The sequence below is a fragment of the Tachyglossus aculeatus genome, chromosome 22, assembly GCF_015852505.1.
Source record: "Tachyglossus aculeatus isolate mTacAcu1 chromosome 22, mTacAcu1.pri, whole genome shotgun sequence".
NCBI lineage: Eukaryota > Metazoa > Chordata > Mammalia > Monotremata > Tachyglossidae > Tachyglossus > Tachyglossus aculeatus.
In genome coordinates, this window is record NC_052087.1 from 39245374 (window position 1) to 39261561 (window position 16188).

General features: G+C 47.7%; 1 protein-coding gene across 2 annotated transcripts in view; it reads right to left on the reverse strand.

Moving 5' to 3' along the window:
* MACROD1 (mono-ADP ribosylhydrolase 1) overlaps positions 1–6146 on the reverse strand; it is a 410094-nt gene extending 403948 nt beyond the window's left edge. For both annotated transcript variants that reach the window (XM_038764529.1, XM_038764531.1), the window contains exon 1: positions 5913–6146. In XM_038764529.1, coding sequence (XP_038620457.1) covers positions 5913–6123 — 211 coding nt within the window. In that variant the 5' untranslated portion in view covers positions 6124–6146. The remainder of the gene's footprint in view (positions 1–5912) is intronic.
* Positions 6147–16188: the final 10042 nt, after the last annotated feature.

Here is a 16188-nt window from a genome sequence, read left to right on the forward strand (position 1 = left end):
AGCGCTTAGCACAGTGCTCTGCACACAGGAAGCACTCAATAAATACGATTGAATGAATGAATGACAACCTGATTACCTTGTATCCCCTCCAGGGCTTAGAACAGTGCTTCGCACCTAGCTTAAGAAACACCATCATTATTATTGCATTCAGCGTGGCTCAGGGGAAAGAGCCCGGGCTTGGGAGCCAAAGGTCATGGGTTCGAATTCCGGCTCCGCCACTTGTCAGCTGGGTGACCTTGGGCAAGTCACTTTGCTTCTCTGAGCCTCAGTTCCCTAATCTCTAAATGGGGATTAAGACTGTGAGCCCCATGTGGGACAACCTGATCACCTTGTATCCCCCCCCCAGCGCTTAGAACAGTGCTTTGCACATAGTAAGCGCTTAGTACATGTCATTATAATTATTATTATTATTATTGCATCCATGCCCCACCCCCACAGTCCTCCTAGTTCTAAAACCCCAGCTGCTCAGAGTTATAGGAGCAGAAAAATTCCCCGCCAGGAACAGGTGTCTCTCAGTTGCCTGGGATTGAAGGACAGCAGCAGCTGAGCAGTAAAGACAGGCTCCCTTTCGGCCACGTTTGTGGCGACCAAGTTGCGGAGCCCAGTTCAAGGTGAGAAAAAGGTCAGTTCCCTGATTTGAATTTCCTTTAATGACATTTGTTAAGCGCTTATTATATGCCAGACACTGTAGTAAGCACGGTGCCCTGTCTCCTTGGAGCTGGGGCCCCTCGTAAATGCCCACCTTTTTAATAGCGTCTGTTAAGCACTCACTATGCGCCAGACACTGTACTACGTGGTGGAAACAGTCCATGTCCTACAGAAGCAGCGTGGCTCAGTGGAAAGAGCATGGACTTTGGAGTCAGAGGTCATGGGTTCAAATCCCGACTCCGCCACTTACTGGCTGTGTGACTCTGGGCAAGTCACTTAACTTCTCTGGGCCTCAGTTCCCTTATCTGTAAAATGGGGATTAAGACTGTGAGCCCCCAGTGGAACAACCTGATCACCTTGTAACCTCCCCAGCGCTTAGAACAGTGCTTTGCACATAGTAAGCGCTTAACGAATACCATCATGATTATTATTATTATTCTCTGGGCCTCAGTTCCCTCAACTGTAAAATGGGGATTAAGACTGTGAGCCCCCAGTGGGACAACCTGATCACCTTGTAACCTCCCCAGCGCTTAGAACAGTGCTTTGCACATAGTAAGTGCTTAACAAATACCATCATTATTATTATTATTATTCTCTGGGCCTCAGTTCCCTCATCTGTAAAATGGGGATTAAGACTGTGAGCCCCCAGTGGGACAACCTGATCACCTTGTAACCTCCCCAGCGCTTAGAACAGTGCTTTGCACATAGTAAGTGCTTAACAAATACCATCATTATTATTATTATTATTCTCTGGGCCTCAGTTCCCTCATCTGTAAAATGGGGATTAAGACTGTGAGCCCCCAGTGGGACAACCTGATCACCTTGTAACCTCCCCAGCGCTTAGAACAGTGCTTTGCACATAGTAAGCGCTTAATGAATGCCATCATTATTATTATTACGTCCTCCATGGGGCTCACAGTCTTAATTCCCGTTTGACAGATGAGGTAACTCTGGCCCAGAGAATAATAATAATAAGTGAAGTGCTTGCCCAAGGTCCCACACCTGACAAGTGGCAGAGCTGGGATTAGAACCTGAGTCCTTGCTCTATCCCACGCTGCTTCTCACTAGGGGAAACCACCACTCTCTCCACCTTCAAAGCCCTCCAAAAATCACATCTCCTCCAAGAGGCCTTCCCTGATTAAACCTTTATTTCCCTTATCTGCCCTCCCCGTTGCATAAATAGCCTTGCTAAGGGAGAGCATCCCTCTCCCCACCTTAAAACCCTCCTACAAATCACACCTTGGGCCCAGGCCTGGGAGCCAGAAAGACCCGGGTTCTAATCCCAGCACTGCCACAAGTCTGCTGTGGGACCTTGGGCAAGTCACTTCACTTCTCTGGGCCTCAGTTAACCCATCTGTAAAATGGAGAGAAGAGCGTGAGACCCATATGGGACAGGGACTGTGTCCAACCTGACTACCTTGTATGGCTCAGTGGAAAGAGGCTTTGGAGTCAGAGGTCATGGGTTCAAATCCCCACTCCACCAATTGTCAGCTGTGTGACTTTGGGCAAGTCACTTCTCTGTGCCTCAGTTCCCTCATCTGTAAAATGAGGATGAAGACTGTGAGCCCCACGTGGGACAACCTGATCACCTTGTAACCTCCACAGTGCTTAGAACGGTGCTTTGCACATAGTAAGCGCTTAATAAATGCCATCATTACCCGGGCACTTCGAACAGTGCTTGGCACATAGTAAGCACTTAACAAGTACCATTATTAATATTATCATCATCATCTCCTCCAAGGGACCTTCCTTGACTAAATCTTCATTTCCCCTATCTGCCCTCCCCTCTGCATCAACTTTGCACATAGTAAGCGTTTAATAAATGCCATCATTATCCGGGCACTTCGAACAGTGCTTGGCATATGGTAAGCATTTAACAAGTACCATTATTAATACTATCATCATCATCTCGTCCAAGGGACCTTCCTTGACTAAATCTTCATTTGCCCTATCTGCCCTCCCCTCTGCATCGACTAAGGACTTCACTACGTACCCTTAAGCACTTTGACACTCAGCCCAGCATCGCAGCCATATGTAACTCTCCTTATTGTCTAGACCCATTCCCTGTAATCTGTTTTAACACCTCCCTGTAGACTGTATGCTTCTTGTGGACAGGGAATGTGCCTACCAACTCTATTGTACTGTACTTTCTCAAGCGCTTAGTAATTACTGCACACAGTAAGCGCTCAATAAATACCACTGCTGCGCTGTGTTTAGGATCACCAGGCTTTGTTCAGCCCCGCCACATTTCAGCAATAAGAGATCATTCCATCAATAGTATTTACTGAGCGCTTACTTTGTGCCGAACACTGGACTAATCACAATAAAATTAGTAGACTTGAACTCCGCCCTCAGGATTTTATAATCTTCTAGACTGCAAACCCCGTGTGGGCAAGGATGGTCTCTCTTTACCGCTGAATTGTACCTTCCAAGCACTTAGTACAGTGCTCTGCACACAGTAAGCGCTCAATAAACACGACTGAATGATTGCATGAATCATCTACAGACACTCAATTTCCTTGTAGGCCAGGAACGTGTCTACTGTTATATTTTACTCTCCCAAGCATTTAGCACAGTAAGTGCTCAATAAATACGATGGATAATAATAATAATGACATTTATTAAGCACTTACTATGTGCAAAGCACTGTACTACAACATAGCGTAAGGACATGGACATAAAGGTTAGAGGGTGTGAAGGGGGAAGATAGGGAGAGGGACTTTATCAGGAACTTTTTAATGCCACATTATTCCCTCCGGGAATACGGGAGAAGGAATCTCACATCCTCGCCCTGAGGGTGTCTTTCTCAGAGCTGAATGGGTCCCTGCATCTTCAGTGTCTGACGGTAATAATAATGATGATGGTATTTATTAAGCGCTTACTATGTGCCAAGCACTTTTCTAAGCATTGAAGGGGAAATTAGAAATCAATCTTCAAGTCCCAACACAATGTCACTACACCAACAGGGTGGCCCTTGGCAAGGGCAGCAAGGAGAGTGGACAGAATCCGGGAAGTTTGTATCTATGCCAGCGCTTAATATAGTCTCTGGCACATAATAAGTGTTTAAATACCATAAACAACAACCGGGTGGGAGGGAGGAGGAGGAGAGAAATGAGAAGCAGCCCAGTCTAGCAGTCTACTGGGCACCTGGATTATAATCCCGCCACCTCCATTTAACTGCTGTCTGACCTTGAGCAAGTCGCTTAACTTTTCTGTGCCTCAGTTCCCTCATCTGCTTTTGTGTACATATCTTTAAATTACATATTATAAATTTCTTGTTCATTTTAATGTCAGTCTCCCCCCCCGCCCCCAGATTAGGGAAGCAGCGTGGCTCAGTGGAAAGAGCCCGGGCTTTGGAGTCAGAGGTCATGGGTTCAAATCCCGGCTCTGCCAATTGTCAGCTGTGTGACTTTGGGCAAGTCACTTAACGTCTCTGTGCCTCAGTTATCTCATCTGTAGAATGGGGATTAAGACTGTGAGCCCCCTGTGGGACAACCTGATCACCTTGTAACCTCCCCAGCGCTTAGAACAGTGCTTTGCACATAGTAAGGGCTTAATAAATGCCGTCATTATTATTATCTAATAATAATAATAGTAAGCACTTCATAAATGCCATTATTATTATTAATTAGATAATAATTACATAATATTATTATTAGATAATAATTAGATAATAATATTAGATAATATCTAATAATTAGATAATAATAATGATAATAATTAGATAATAATAATAATGATGGCATTTATTAAGCGCTTATTATGTGAAAACTTGTTATGGGACGAGAACGTGTCTACCAACTCTGTTGTACTCTACTCTCCCAGTGCTCTGAAGACTGCTCTCCACCTTGTAAGTGCTCAACAAATACCACTGATCGATTGCCAAGGCGGGGGAATTCAATCCCTGTTCCCCCCCTACTTAGACTGGTTAGCTTGTAGAGAAGCAGCGTGGTTCAGTGGAAAGAGCCCGGGCTTGGGAGTCAGAGGTCATGGGTTCTGATCCCGACACTGCCACCTGTCAGCCCTGTGATTTTGGCCAAATCACTTCACTTCTCTGGGCCTCAGTTCCCTCATCTGTAAAATGGGGATTAAGATTGTGAGCCCCACGTGGGACAACCTGATCACCTTGTATCCCCCCCGGCGCTTAGAACAGTGCTTTGCACCTAGTAAGCGCTTAACAAATACCATCATCATTATTATTATTACCCCAGCACTTAGCACAAAAAGTGCTTAATAAATCCTACTATTACTATTATGATGAGGAGGAGGGGTGAGGGGGAGTGTGGCACAGTGGGGTCTCAAGTGGAAGCCACCCTCTGGAGGGTGTCGGCGGGGGTGAAGGGAAGCGGGAAGGGGGTTCTGGGGGTCCCTGATGGCAGGGGGCTGGGAGGGGGAGGAGTGGGGGTCCCTGACCCTTACATTTCACCCCCTTCCAGTGGGTAGAGGTGGCTGGGGGATGTCAGCAGGGGGTGAGGGCAGTTGGAGGGGGGTCCCAGGGGTCACTTACCCTTACATTTTGCCCCCTTCCAGTGGGTGGAGGTGGACAGGGGGTGTCAGCAGGGGGTGAGGGCAGTTGGAGGAGGGTCCCAGGGGTCACTTACCCTTACATTTCACCCCCTTCCAGTGGGTAGAGGTGGCTGGGGGTGTCGACAGGGGGTGAGGGCAGTTGGAGGGGGATCCCTGGGGTCACTCACCCTTACATTTCACCTCCTTCCAGTGGGTAGAGGTGGCTGGGGGGTGTCGACAGGGGGTGAGGGCAGTTGGAGGGGGATCCCAGGGGTCAGTCACCCTTACATTTCACCTCCTTCCAGTGGGTAGAGGTGGCTGGGGGGTGTCGGGGGGGGGGGGGGTGAGGGCAATTGGAGGAGGGTCCCAGGGGTCACTTACCCTTACATTTCACCCCCTTCCAGTGGGTAGAGGTGGCTGGGGGTGTCGGCAGGGGGTGAGGGCAGTTGGAAGGGGGTCCCAGGGGTCAGTCACCCTTACATTTCACCCCCTTCCAGTGGGTAGAGGTGGCTGGGGGGGTGTCGGCAGGGGGTCCCGGGGAGAGTGGGGGGCGTGAGGGGTCCCTGACACTTGCATTTTCCCCCTTCCACTGGGTGGAGGTGGCCAGGGGGTGAGGGCAGTTGGTGTGGGGGGTCCCAGGGGGGTCTGACCCTTACACTTGTCCCCCTTCCAGTGGGTGTCGGTGAGCGGGGGGGGCAGGGGATGATGACAGTTGGGGGGGTGTCCCGGGGGTCCCTGGGGGGGTCTCCGACACTTACATTTGGCCCCCTTCCAGTCGGTGGAGGTGGTCAGGTCCACTTTCGCCGCCATGGCCACAGCCCGCCCCCCGCACACAGCCCGCCCCCGGGGAGGGGGCACCAAGGGGGGCACCAAGGGGGGCATCGCCGGGGGCACCGCCGGGCGCAGCCTCGGGAGCAGCCTCGGGAGCAGCCGGGCCCAGGGAGCGGACCCTCGGCTCAGCAGGGACATCGGGGCCGGGGGGCTCTCTGTCTGTCTGTCTGTCTGTCTGTCTGTGTGTGTGTCTGTCTGTCTGTCTCTCCGGGCCGGGGGGCCGTGACGGACCCAGACCCCAACGACCCCCGAAAACCGCCCCTAAAACACAAACACACACAGAACGACCCCTCCCCGCCGGGGCCAGTGGAATTGGGAGTTGGGGGCCCCTCCCCTTGGGGGCCCCTCCCCTTGGCCCGCCCCTTTCTCCTCCTCCTCCTGTCCCTCCTCCTCCTTCCCTATCCCTCCTCCTCGTTCCCCCGTCCCTCCTCCTATCCCTCCTCCTCCTTCTGGCCCTCCTCCTCCTTCCCCGTCCCTCCTCCTATCCCTCCTCCTCCTTCTGGCCCTCCTCCTTCTTGTCCTCCTCCTCCTTCTTGTCCTCCTCCTCCTTCCCCTGTCCCTCCTCCTCCTTCCCCTGTCCCTCCTCCTATCCCTCCTCCTCCTATCCCTCCTCCTCCTTCCCCTGTCCCTCCTCCTATCCCTCCTCCTCCTATCCCTCCTCCTCCTATCCCTCCTCCTCCTTCCCCGTCCCTCCTCCTATCCCTCCTTCTCCTTCCCCTGTCCCTCCTCCTATCCCTCCTCCTCCTTCTCCTCCTCCTCTTCCTACTCCTCTCCTCCTCCTGTCCCTCCACCTCCTTCTCCTATCCCTTCACCTCCTTCTCCTATCCCTCCTCCTCCTGTCCCTCCTTCTCTTTCCCCTGTCCCTCCTCCTATCCCTCCTCCTCCTTCTCCTCCTCCTGTCCCTCCTCCTCCTTGTCCTCCTCCTCCTGTCCCTCCTCCTCCTTGTCCTCCTCCTCCTATCCCTCCTCTTCCTGTCCTTCCTCCTCCTCCTTCTCCTGTCCCTCCTTCTTCTCCTCCTCCTTCTGGTATTTGTTAAGCCCTTACTACGTGCCAGGCACTGTACTGAGCACAGGGGTGGATACAAGCAAATCGGGTTGGACACCACCCCTGTGCCATGTGGGGCTCACAGTCTCAAGCCCTGGTGAGGTCACTGAGGCCCTGAGAAGTAAAGTGACTTGCCCAAGGTCACACAGCAGACAAGTGGCGGAGCCGGGATTAGAACCCATGACCTTCTAACTCCCAGGCCCTTGCTCTATCCACTGCTCCATTCCACCCCGGCCGGCCTCTCCTCCTCCTCCTCTCTTTCCTAGTCCTCCTCCCATCCCTTTCCCCCTCACCCTCCTGCTTTCCATCCCTCTCTTACCCCTCCCTGATCCCCCTCCCCCCTAATCTCCCCTGATGGTCTTCCCTCCTCTTACTCCTCCCCCTCCCGCCTCCCTCTTCCCCTGTCCCCCTCCCCTACTCTCCCCCTGGTCCCCATCTCTCCCCTTCTCCTCCTCTTCCTCCTCCTCTTCTCCTTCCCTTCCACTTTGGGGCTATGAAGATCTGCTTTTAGCACTTAAAAGCAGCCTCACTGCCCCGTGGGGGCCAAGAAAAATCTCTCTCCAAGGCGACCCCTCCTCTTTCATGTTGGACCACGTTAGTTGGACTTCATTTCACTCTCCGCTTCTCCCTAGGTCAGTTCGGGATCGTTGATCCATCAATCAATCGTATTTATTGAACGCTTACTGTGTGCAGAGCACTGTACTAAGCGCTTGGGAAGTACAAGTTGGCAACATATAGAGACGGTCCCTACCCAACAGTGGGCTCACAGTCTAGAAGGGGGAGACAGAGAAGTTGATCTCTTGCCCTCACCTCTCTTGGGCAGTTAAAGTTAACCACCGGTCAACTTCACCTAAGTGGGTGGACCGTGTCCACCCTCTCAACATTTCATAACACTCAGGGGGACTCGGGCCCTTTATAGAAGCGGCACTTACTACTTCTTTTATTCATCGCAAGGCTATTGCAGTACTTTAAAAAAGTGTGGGAGACTCACACCACAGTGTAGATAAAAACCTTTTCATCAAAACAAGGAAAGTGAAAAGGGAAGCATTCAGTTATAATAACTTTGCCAACTTCTGCAGAGACAGCTCACCTGAGCTGTACCAGTTTGCATAGACAGAACATTTTTTTAATGGTATTTGTTAAGCGCTTACTATGTGCCAGGCACTGTAGTAAGCTCTGGGGTAGATACGAGACATCAGGTTGGACACAGTCCCCGTCCCACAGTCTTAATCCCCATTTTACAGATGAGGAAACGAGGCTCAAAGAAGTGAAGCGTCTCTCCCAAGATCACCCAGCAGACAAGTGGCAGAGTCGGAATTAGAACAAATACCATCATTATTATTATTATTATTATTATTATGTCCCTCTAACTCCAAGGCCGGAGCTGTAAACACTAGGCCACACTGCTTGGAAATAATTTCTCCAGAAGAAAGTTGTTCTTGCGACTGAAATCTGCACAAGGCAAGAACTGTCTCAGTACCAGCCTGGAGGGCATCACAGAGATCGAGTCACCTCGAACGGGAATCCTGAAGTCATCCCGATTCGATATTTCGTGTTCCGGGCTGGGCCCACCCACCGAACCGTCACTATGGGCAGCCTCAAGGCTTTATTTTCTTTTCCACATGTTCCACCCCCAGTAGCAGCATCATTAAAGGCTAGGTCACCCAGCTCTCGAGTTGGCTTCTTTGAATTTAAAATGCTATTTCAGCGTAACTAGCTGGAAAAGAACATGTAATTTCTGATATGCTCCCCTGTTCTTTGCCCCCTCCCAGCCCCACAGCACTTATGTCCATGTCTGTGATTGATTTATTTATAGTGATGTCTGTCTCCCTACCTCTAGACAGTAAGTTTGTTGCGAGCAGGGAATGTGTTTGTTTATTGTTGTAGGTTACTCTCCCAAGTGCTTAGTACATTGCTTTGCACACAGTAAGTGGTCAATAAATAGAGAAGCAGCGTGGCTCAGTGGAAAGAGCCCGGGCTTTGGAGTCAGAGGTCATGGGTTCGAATCCCGGCTCCTCCACATGTCTGCTGTGACCTTGGATAAGTCACTTAACTTCTCTGAGCCTCAGTTACCCCTCGTCTGTAAAATGGTGATTGCCTGTGAGCCCCATGTGGGACAACTTGATCCAGCGCTTTGAACAGTGCTCTTCACATAGTAAGCGCTTAACAAATGTCATTATTATTATTATTATTATTATTATTATAAATACAACTGGCTGAATGAATGAATATGTGGGTTGAATGAGAGCAATGAGTCAAGGATAATGCCAAGGATACAGGCTTGTGAGAAAGGGAGGAAAGTGCTGTCGTCCACAATGATGAAAAGAAAGGGTTTGCAAGGAAATCAATAAATCAATCACTGGTATTTATTGAGCGTTTACGAAGTGCAGCGCACTGCACTAAGTGCTTGGGAGAGTACAGTTCAACGGAATTAACAAACACGTTTCCTGTCCATAAAGAGCTCACAGTCTAGAGAAGATGAAGATTTCCATTTTGGACACAAATCTGAGGCGTTGGTGGGACTTCCAGATAGAGATGTCCTGAAGGCAGGGGGAATTGTGAGACTGCAGAAAAGGAGAGAGGTCAGGACTGCGCTTAGTACAGCGCTCTGTACACAGTAAGCGCTTAATAAATACGATTAAATATGATTGAATGAATGACTGGAGAGGTAGATTTGGGAATCGTCCTCCTAGAGTTGGTAGATGAAGTCGTGGGAGCCAATGAGTTCTTCAAGGGAGTGAATGTAGATGGAGAATTGAAGAATTGAATAGAACTGAGCCTTGAGGAACTCACATAGAGGGTGGGAAGTAGAGGAGGAATCTGTGAAAGAGACTGAGAATAAAGACATCCCTACCATCAGGGAGTTTACAGTCAAGCGTTGGAAACAAACATTAAAATCAACTACAGGTAGAGGAAGCAGACGAGTATGACGATATGTCCCTAAGTGCTGTGAGGGTAGCGGGGTGGATATCAAAGTGCTTAAGGAGTATGGAGTTAAGTGCCTGGGTGAAGCAAAAGACAGGGAGAAGAGAGTGGGGAGAGGAGAGATTAGTCACTGAATGCTTCCTGGAGAAAATATGTCCTTGTTGTCAAAAATGAAGTCTCATCTCTTCCCTGGTCCTTTTCATCCCGGTGTCCTAAGCTATTTCCACAAAAATTCCTTGAATTTTCCTAGCAAGCCCGGAGGAAATAACCAGTACAGCTGTGTATAACCTAACCAAACTCTGTTTCCTGCATTTCATCTTCCCTTAAAATGCACTCCTTTGGTGGACAAGGGGACTAAAGAATGCTCCATTCTTTCATTCATTCATTCATTCATTCAATCGTATTCATTGAACGCTTACTGTGTGCAGAGCACTGGACTAAGCGCTTGGGAAGTGCAAGTTGGCAACATATAGATACGGTCCCTACCCAACATTGGGCTCACAGTCTAGAAGGGGGAGACAGAGAACAAAACAAAACATATTAACAAAATAAAATAAATAGAATAAATATGGACAAATCAATAAATAGGTTAATCAATATGTACAAACATATATACATATATACAGGTGCTGTGGGGAGGGGAAAGAGGTAAGGCCGGGGGGGATGGGGAGGAGGAGGATGGGGAGAGGAAGGAGGGGGCTCAGTCTGGGAAGGCCTCTGTTCTTTGTTCTAGATGCTGCGGGAGAGAGAACCCAGTTAGACCAAGGTTCAGTTTCTGTCTTAAAAGGGATAACAAACTAAAATCTAAAGAGAAAAAACATTTTTTGCATTGACTCTATTCCGCTCCTTTTTTTTCCTCTCCCTGGTTTCTGATATTGCTGTACATCTTCTTATTGTTTGCTGGTTTTCTCCCTACTCTGTGTATTTTTTGTCTGCCCATAGCTTTAGATTGCAGACTACTATAACCCAATCTGCACATCCCCCCCGCACATAACGCCAACCAACACTCTGTGCCTGGATCTCGTCTCTACCATCACCGATCCCTTGCCCATGTCCTCCCTTAGGCCTGGATCTCCGTCCCTCTTCATATCAATCCATCAGTCGTATTTATTGAGCGCTTACTGTGTGCAGAGCACTGTACCAAGTGCTTGGGAAGTACAAGTTGGCAACATATAGAGACAGTCCCTACCCAACAGTGGGCTCACAGTCTAAAAGGGGGAGACAGAGAACAAAACCAAACATACTAACAAAATAAAATAAATAGAATAGATATGTACAGGTAAAATAAATAAATAAATAAATGCATAGAGTAATAAATAAGTACAAACATATATACATATATACAGGTGCTGTATATATAGGGAAGGGAAGGAGGTAAGATGGGGGGATGGAGAGGGGGACGAATCATATCCTGATTTTCCCATCACTTTAGCTTGCCCCACCATCCTTCCTGTCTCATGAGCCCATAACTTCAGCGTTGTCCTTGACTCCTCTCTCTCATTCAACCCACAGTCAATCTGTCACCAAATCCTGTCAGTTCAACCTTACAGCATCACTAAAATTCACCCTTTACTTTTCCATCCAAACTGCTACCATATTAAACCAGGCACTTATCCTATCTTGCCTTGATGACTTATCAGCCACCCTGCCTCTCCCCGCTCCAGTCGATACTTCGCTTCGCTGCCTTGATCATCTTTCTATAAAAGTGTTCCAATCCAGGTTTCCCCACTCCTCGAGACCCTCCAGTGGTTCCCCATTCACCTCCACGTCAAACAGAAACTTCTTACCTTTATCTTTAAAGCACTCAATTACCTTGCCCACTCCTATCTTACCTCTCTGATTTCTTACTACGATCCAGCCTGCACACTTTGCTCCTCTAATGCCAATCTACCCACTGTACCTTGATCCTGAACTCCCTCCCCCTTCATATCCAACAATCCCTCTCCCCACCTTAAAGCCTTGTTAAAATCACATCGCTCCCAAGAGGCCTTCCCCGACTAAGCCCTCGTTTCTTCTCCCACTCCCTTCTGCATCACGTTTGCACTTGGATTTGTGCCCTTTATTCACTCCACCCTCAGCCCCACAGCATTTATCTACGGATTTGTTCTGACGATTTGTCTACAAGTTTTGTTTTGTTGTCTGTCTCCCCCTTGTTGTTGAGTAGGGACCGTCTCTTCATGTTGCCGACTTGTACTTCCCAAGCGCTTAGTACAGTGCTCTGCACCTGTCCACGTGTTTTGTTTTGTTGTCTGTCTCCCCCTTCTAGACTGTGAGCCCGTTGTTGGGTAGGGACCGTCTCTAGATGTTGCCAACTCGTACTTCCCAAGCGCTTAGTACAGTGCGACTGAATGAACAGATGAAAGTAAGCGCTCAATAAATACGATTGAATGAATCCATCATTTATTTATATCAATGTCTTTCTCCCACTCTAGACTGTAAGGTCGTAGTGGGCACGGAACAAGTCTACCAACTCTGCTATATTGTACTCTGACAGTATTGTGCACACTGGCAATGCTCAATAAATATCATTGATTGATTTGATTGAGGCCATCCCTGACTAAGCCCTCATTTCCTCTACCCACCCTCCTCTCTGCCATGCCTGTGGACTTGGCAATGCATCCCTTAAGCACTTTGATACTCACCTCAGCCTCACAGCTCTTAAGTATATATCCTTCTGTCTTCTATTTCCCTTATTTGTCATTTGTTTTAATATCTAAGCTCCCTGCTAGCAGGGATCAAATCTACAATTCTATTGTATTGCGCTTTCCCAAGTGCTTATTAGTACAGTGCAAAGGGAAGTGCTCGATATATACCACTGATTGATTGAACAAATGTTACTAATATTATTATTACCGGCTCTTCCTCCAGCGTGCACACCCAGAAGAGTAACTTTATCCAAACCTTTGGCTGTTTTGGTTGCTAACACTCCACTTTATGCTAATTCTGTTGTACCGTACCCTTCCAGGCTCTTAGTATTCAATCTGTCACTAAATCCTGTCAGTTCCATCTGCGCAACACGGCTAAAATTCACCCATTCCTCTCCATCCGAACTGTTACCATGCTGAACCAAGTACTCCTCCCATCCCGCCTCGACTACCGCATCTTCCTCCTCGCTGACCTCCCAGCCTCCGGTCTCTCCCCACTCCAATCCATTCTTCATTCTGCTGCACGAATCATTCATCCAGAAAAACTTTCAGTTCACTTCTGCTCCTCGAGAACCTCCAATGGCTGCCCATTCACCTCGGCATCCAACAGAAACTCCTTACCACTGGCTTTAAAGCACTCCATCAGCTCGCTCCATCTTCTAGACTGTGAGCCCACTGTTGGGCAGGGACCGTCTCTATATGTTGCCAACTTGGACTTCCCAAGCGCTTAGTACAGTGCTCTGCACACAGTAAGTGCTCAATAAATACAATTGAATGAATGAATGAATCCTACTTTATCTCACTAACCTCTTACTACAGCCTAGCTGGCACCACTCCGCTCTTCTAGTGCCAGTTTTCTCACTGTTCACTGATCTCGTCTGTCTCGCCACCAACCCCTTTCCCACGTCCTCCCCCTAGCCTGGAACTCCCTCCCCCTCCATTTTTGCCAGTTTACCACTCTCTCCCCCTTTAAAGAATTATTAAAGTCGCATATGTTGCCATATGTTGGCATATGTTGCCAACTTGTACTTCCCAAGCGCTTAGTACAGTGCTCTGTACACAGTAAGCGCTCAATAAATATGATTGATTGATTGATCTCTCCATCCCCCCCATCTTACCTCCTTCCCTTCCCCACAGCACCTGTTTGTACATATTTATTACTCTATTTATTTATTTATTTTACTTGTACATATCTATTCTATTTATTTTATTTTGTTAGTATGTTTGGTTTTCTTCTCTGTCTCCCCCTTTTAGACTGTGAGCCCACTGTTGGGTAGGGACTGTCTCTATATGTTGGCAACTTGTACTTCCCAAGTGCTTAGTACAGTGCTCTGCACACAGTAAGCGCTCAATAAATATGATTGGTTGATTGATTGATCGCCTCCAAGTCACCTTCCCTGATTCAGCCCTCTTTTGATGATGATGGTGGCATTTGTTAAGTGCTTACTATGTGCCAAGCACTGTTCCCCGCCCCCCCCCCACCCAAAATATTATTTTTTACAAAATTTTCTCACCTTCCAGGGACGAATAAATGGGTTCTGTGTCGCGAAGCAAGCAAAGATATAATCTATTTAGAGGGAAAGAACTGCAGGAAAAAAAAAATGATGGCATTTGTTAAGCGCTTACTATGTGCCAAGCACAGTTCCACGTGCTGGGGGAGATACAAGGAAATCAGGTTGTCCCATGTGGGGCTCATAGTCTTAATCCCCATTTTACAGTTGAGGGAACTGAGGCCCAGAGAAGTGAAGTGATTTGCCCTAAGTCACACAGCTGATCAGTGGTGGAGCGGGGATTAGAACCCATGGCCTCGGACTCCCAAGCCCATGATCTTTCCACTCATCCACGCTTTTCCCTGGCTCCCTCTCCCTTCTGCTTCATCTGTCCACTTCTCTCTGTGACAGTTGGACATTTGATATTCCCCCACAAGCCCACAGCACTTATGTGTATATCTTTAATAATAATAATAATAATAATGATAATAATGGCATTTATTAAGCTCTTACTATGTGCAAAGCACTGTTCTAAGCGCTGGGGGGATACAAAGTCATGAGGTTGTCCCACGTGGGGCTCACAGTCTTCATCCCCATTTTACAGATGAGGGAACTGAGGCCCAGAGAAGTGAAGTGACTTGCCCAAAGTCACACAGCTGCCAAGTGGCGGAGCCGGGATTTGAACTCATGACCTCTGACTCCAAAGCCCGGGCTCTTTTCCACTGAGCCACGCTTTAAATTATATACTATTAATTACTTATTTATTCATATTAATGTCTGTCTCCCCCTCTAGACTGTAAGCTCTGTGTCTGCTAATTAGTGCCTGCTAATTCTAATTCTAATTAATTTGATACTCACCTCAGCCTCACAGCTCTTCTGTATACATCCTTTTATCTTTTATTTCCCTTATTTGTAATTTGTTTGGGGATCACATCTATGATTAATTCTAAGAGCCTAATACAGTGCTTTGCACATAGTAAGCACTCAATAAATATGATTAATTGATTAGTACAGTGCTCTGCATATAGTAAGCGCTGAACAAATACCATTGATTGATTGATTGTCTACTTGTTTTGTTTTGTTGTTGGTCTCCCCCATTCAAGAGTGTGAGCCCATTTTTGGTTAGGAATCGTCTCTATATGTTGCTGATTTGTACTTCCCAAGGGCTCAGTACAGTGCTCTGCACACAGTAAGCGCCCAGTAAATAGGATTGAATGAATGAATGCCCTGCACCTAGCAAGCGCTCAATAAGTATGACTGAATCAATGAATGAACTGATTGAAACACCTCACAATAGTGCATAGGACAGAGCGAGTTTGAGAAAAGTGGGTTCGAATGAATCAGACAAGGAGGGCTACTTGTGTTTGGAGGCAAAACCCCAATATAACAATAATAATAATAATAATAATAATAATGGCATTTTATATGTCATATTTGAAGCCCCACGTGGGACCACCTGATTACCTTGTATCCCTCCCTGAGCACTTAGAACAGTGCTTGGCACATAGTAAATGCTTAAGAAATGCCATCATCATCATTATCATTATTATTATTTGTAAAATGGGGATTAATAATAATAATGACGGCATTTATTAAGCGCTTACTATGTGCCAAGCACTGTTCTAAGCGCTGGGGAGGTTACAAGATGATGAGGTTGTCCCACGGGGGGCTCACAGTCTTTATCCCCATTTTCCAGATGAGGGAACTGAGGCCCAGAGAAGTGAAGTGACTTGCCCAAAGTCACACAGCTGACAAGTGGCGGAGCCGAGATTTGAACCCATGATCTCCATCTCCAAAGCCTGGGCTCTTTCCACTGAGCCACGCTGCTTCTCTGATTAAGGCTGTGAGCCCCACATGGGAGAACCTGATGACCTTGTATCTACCCTCAGTGCTTAGAACAGTGCTTGGCACATAGTAAGCGCTTCACAAATGCCATCATCGTCATTATTATTATTTGTAAAATGGGGATTAAGACTGTGAGCTCCACATGGGAGAAGCTGATGACCTTGTATCCACCCCAGCGCTTTGAACAGTGCTTGGCACATAGTAAGCGCTTAACAAATGCCATCATCGTCGTTATTATTATTTGTAAAATGGGG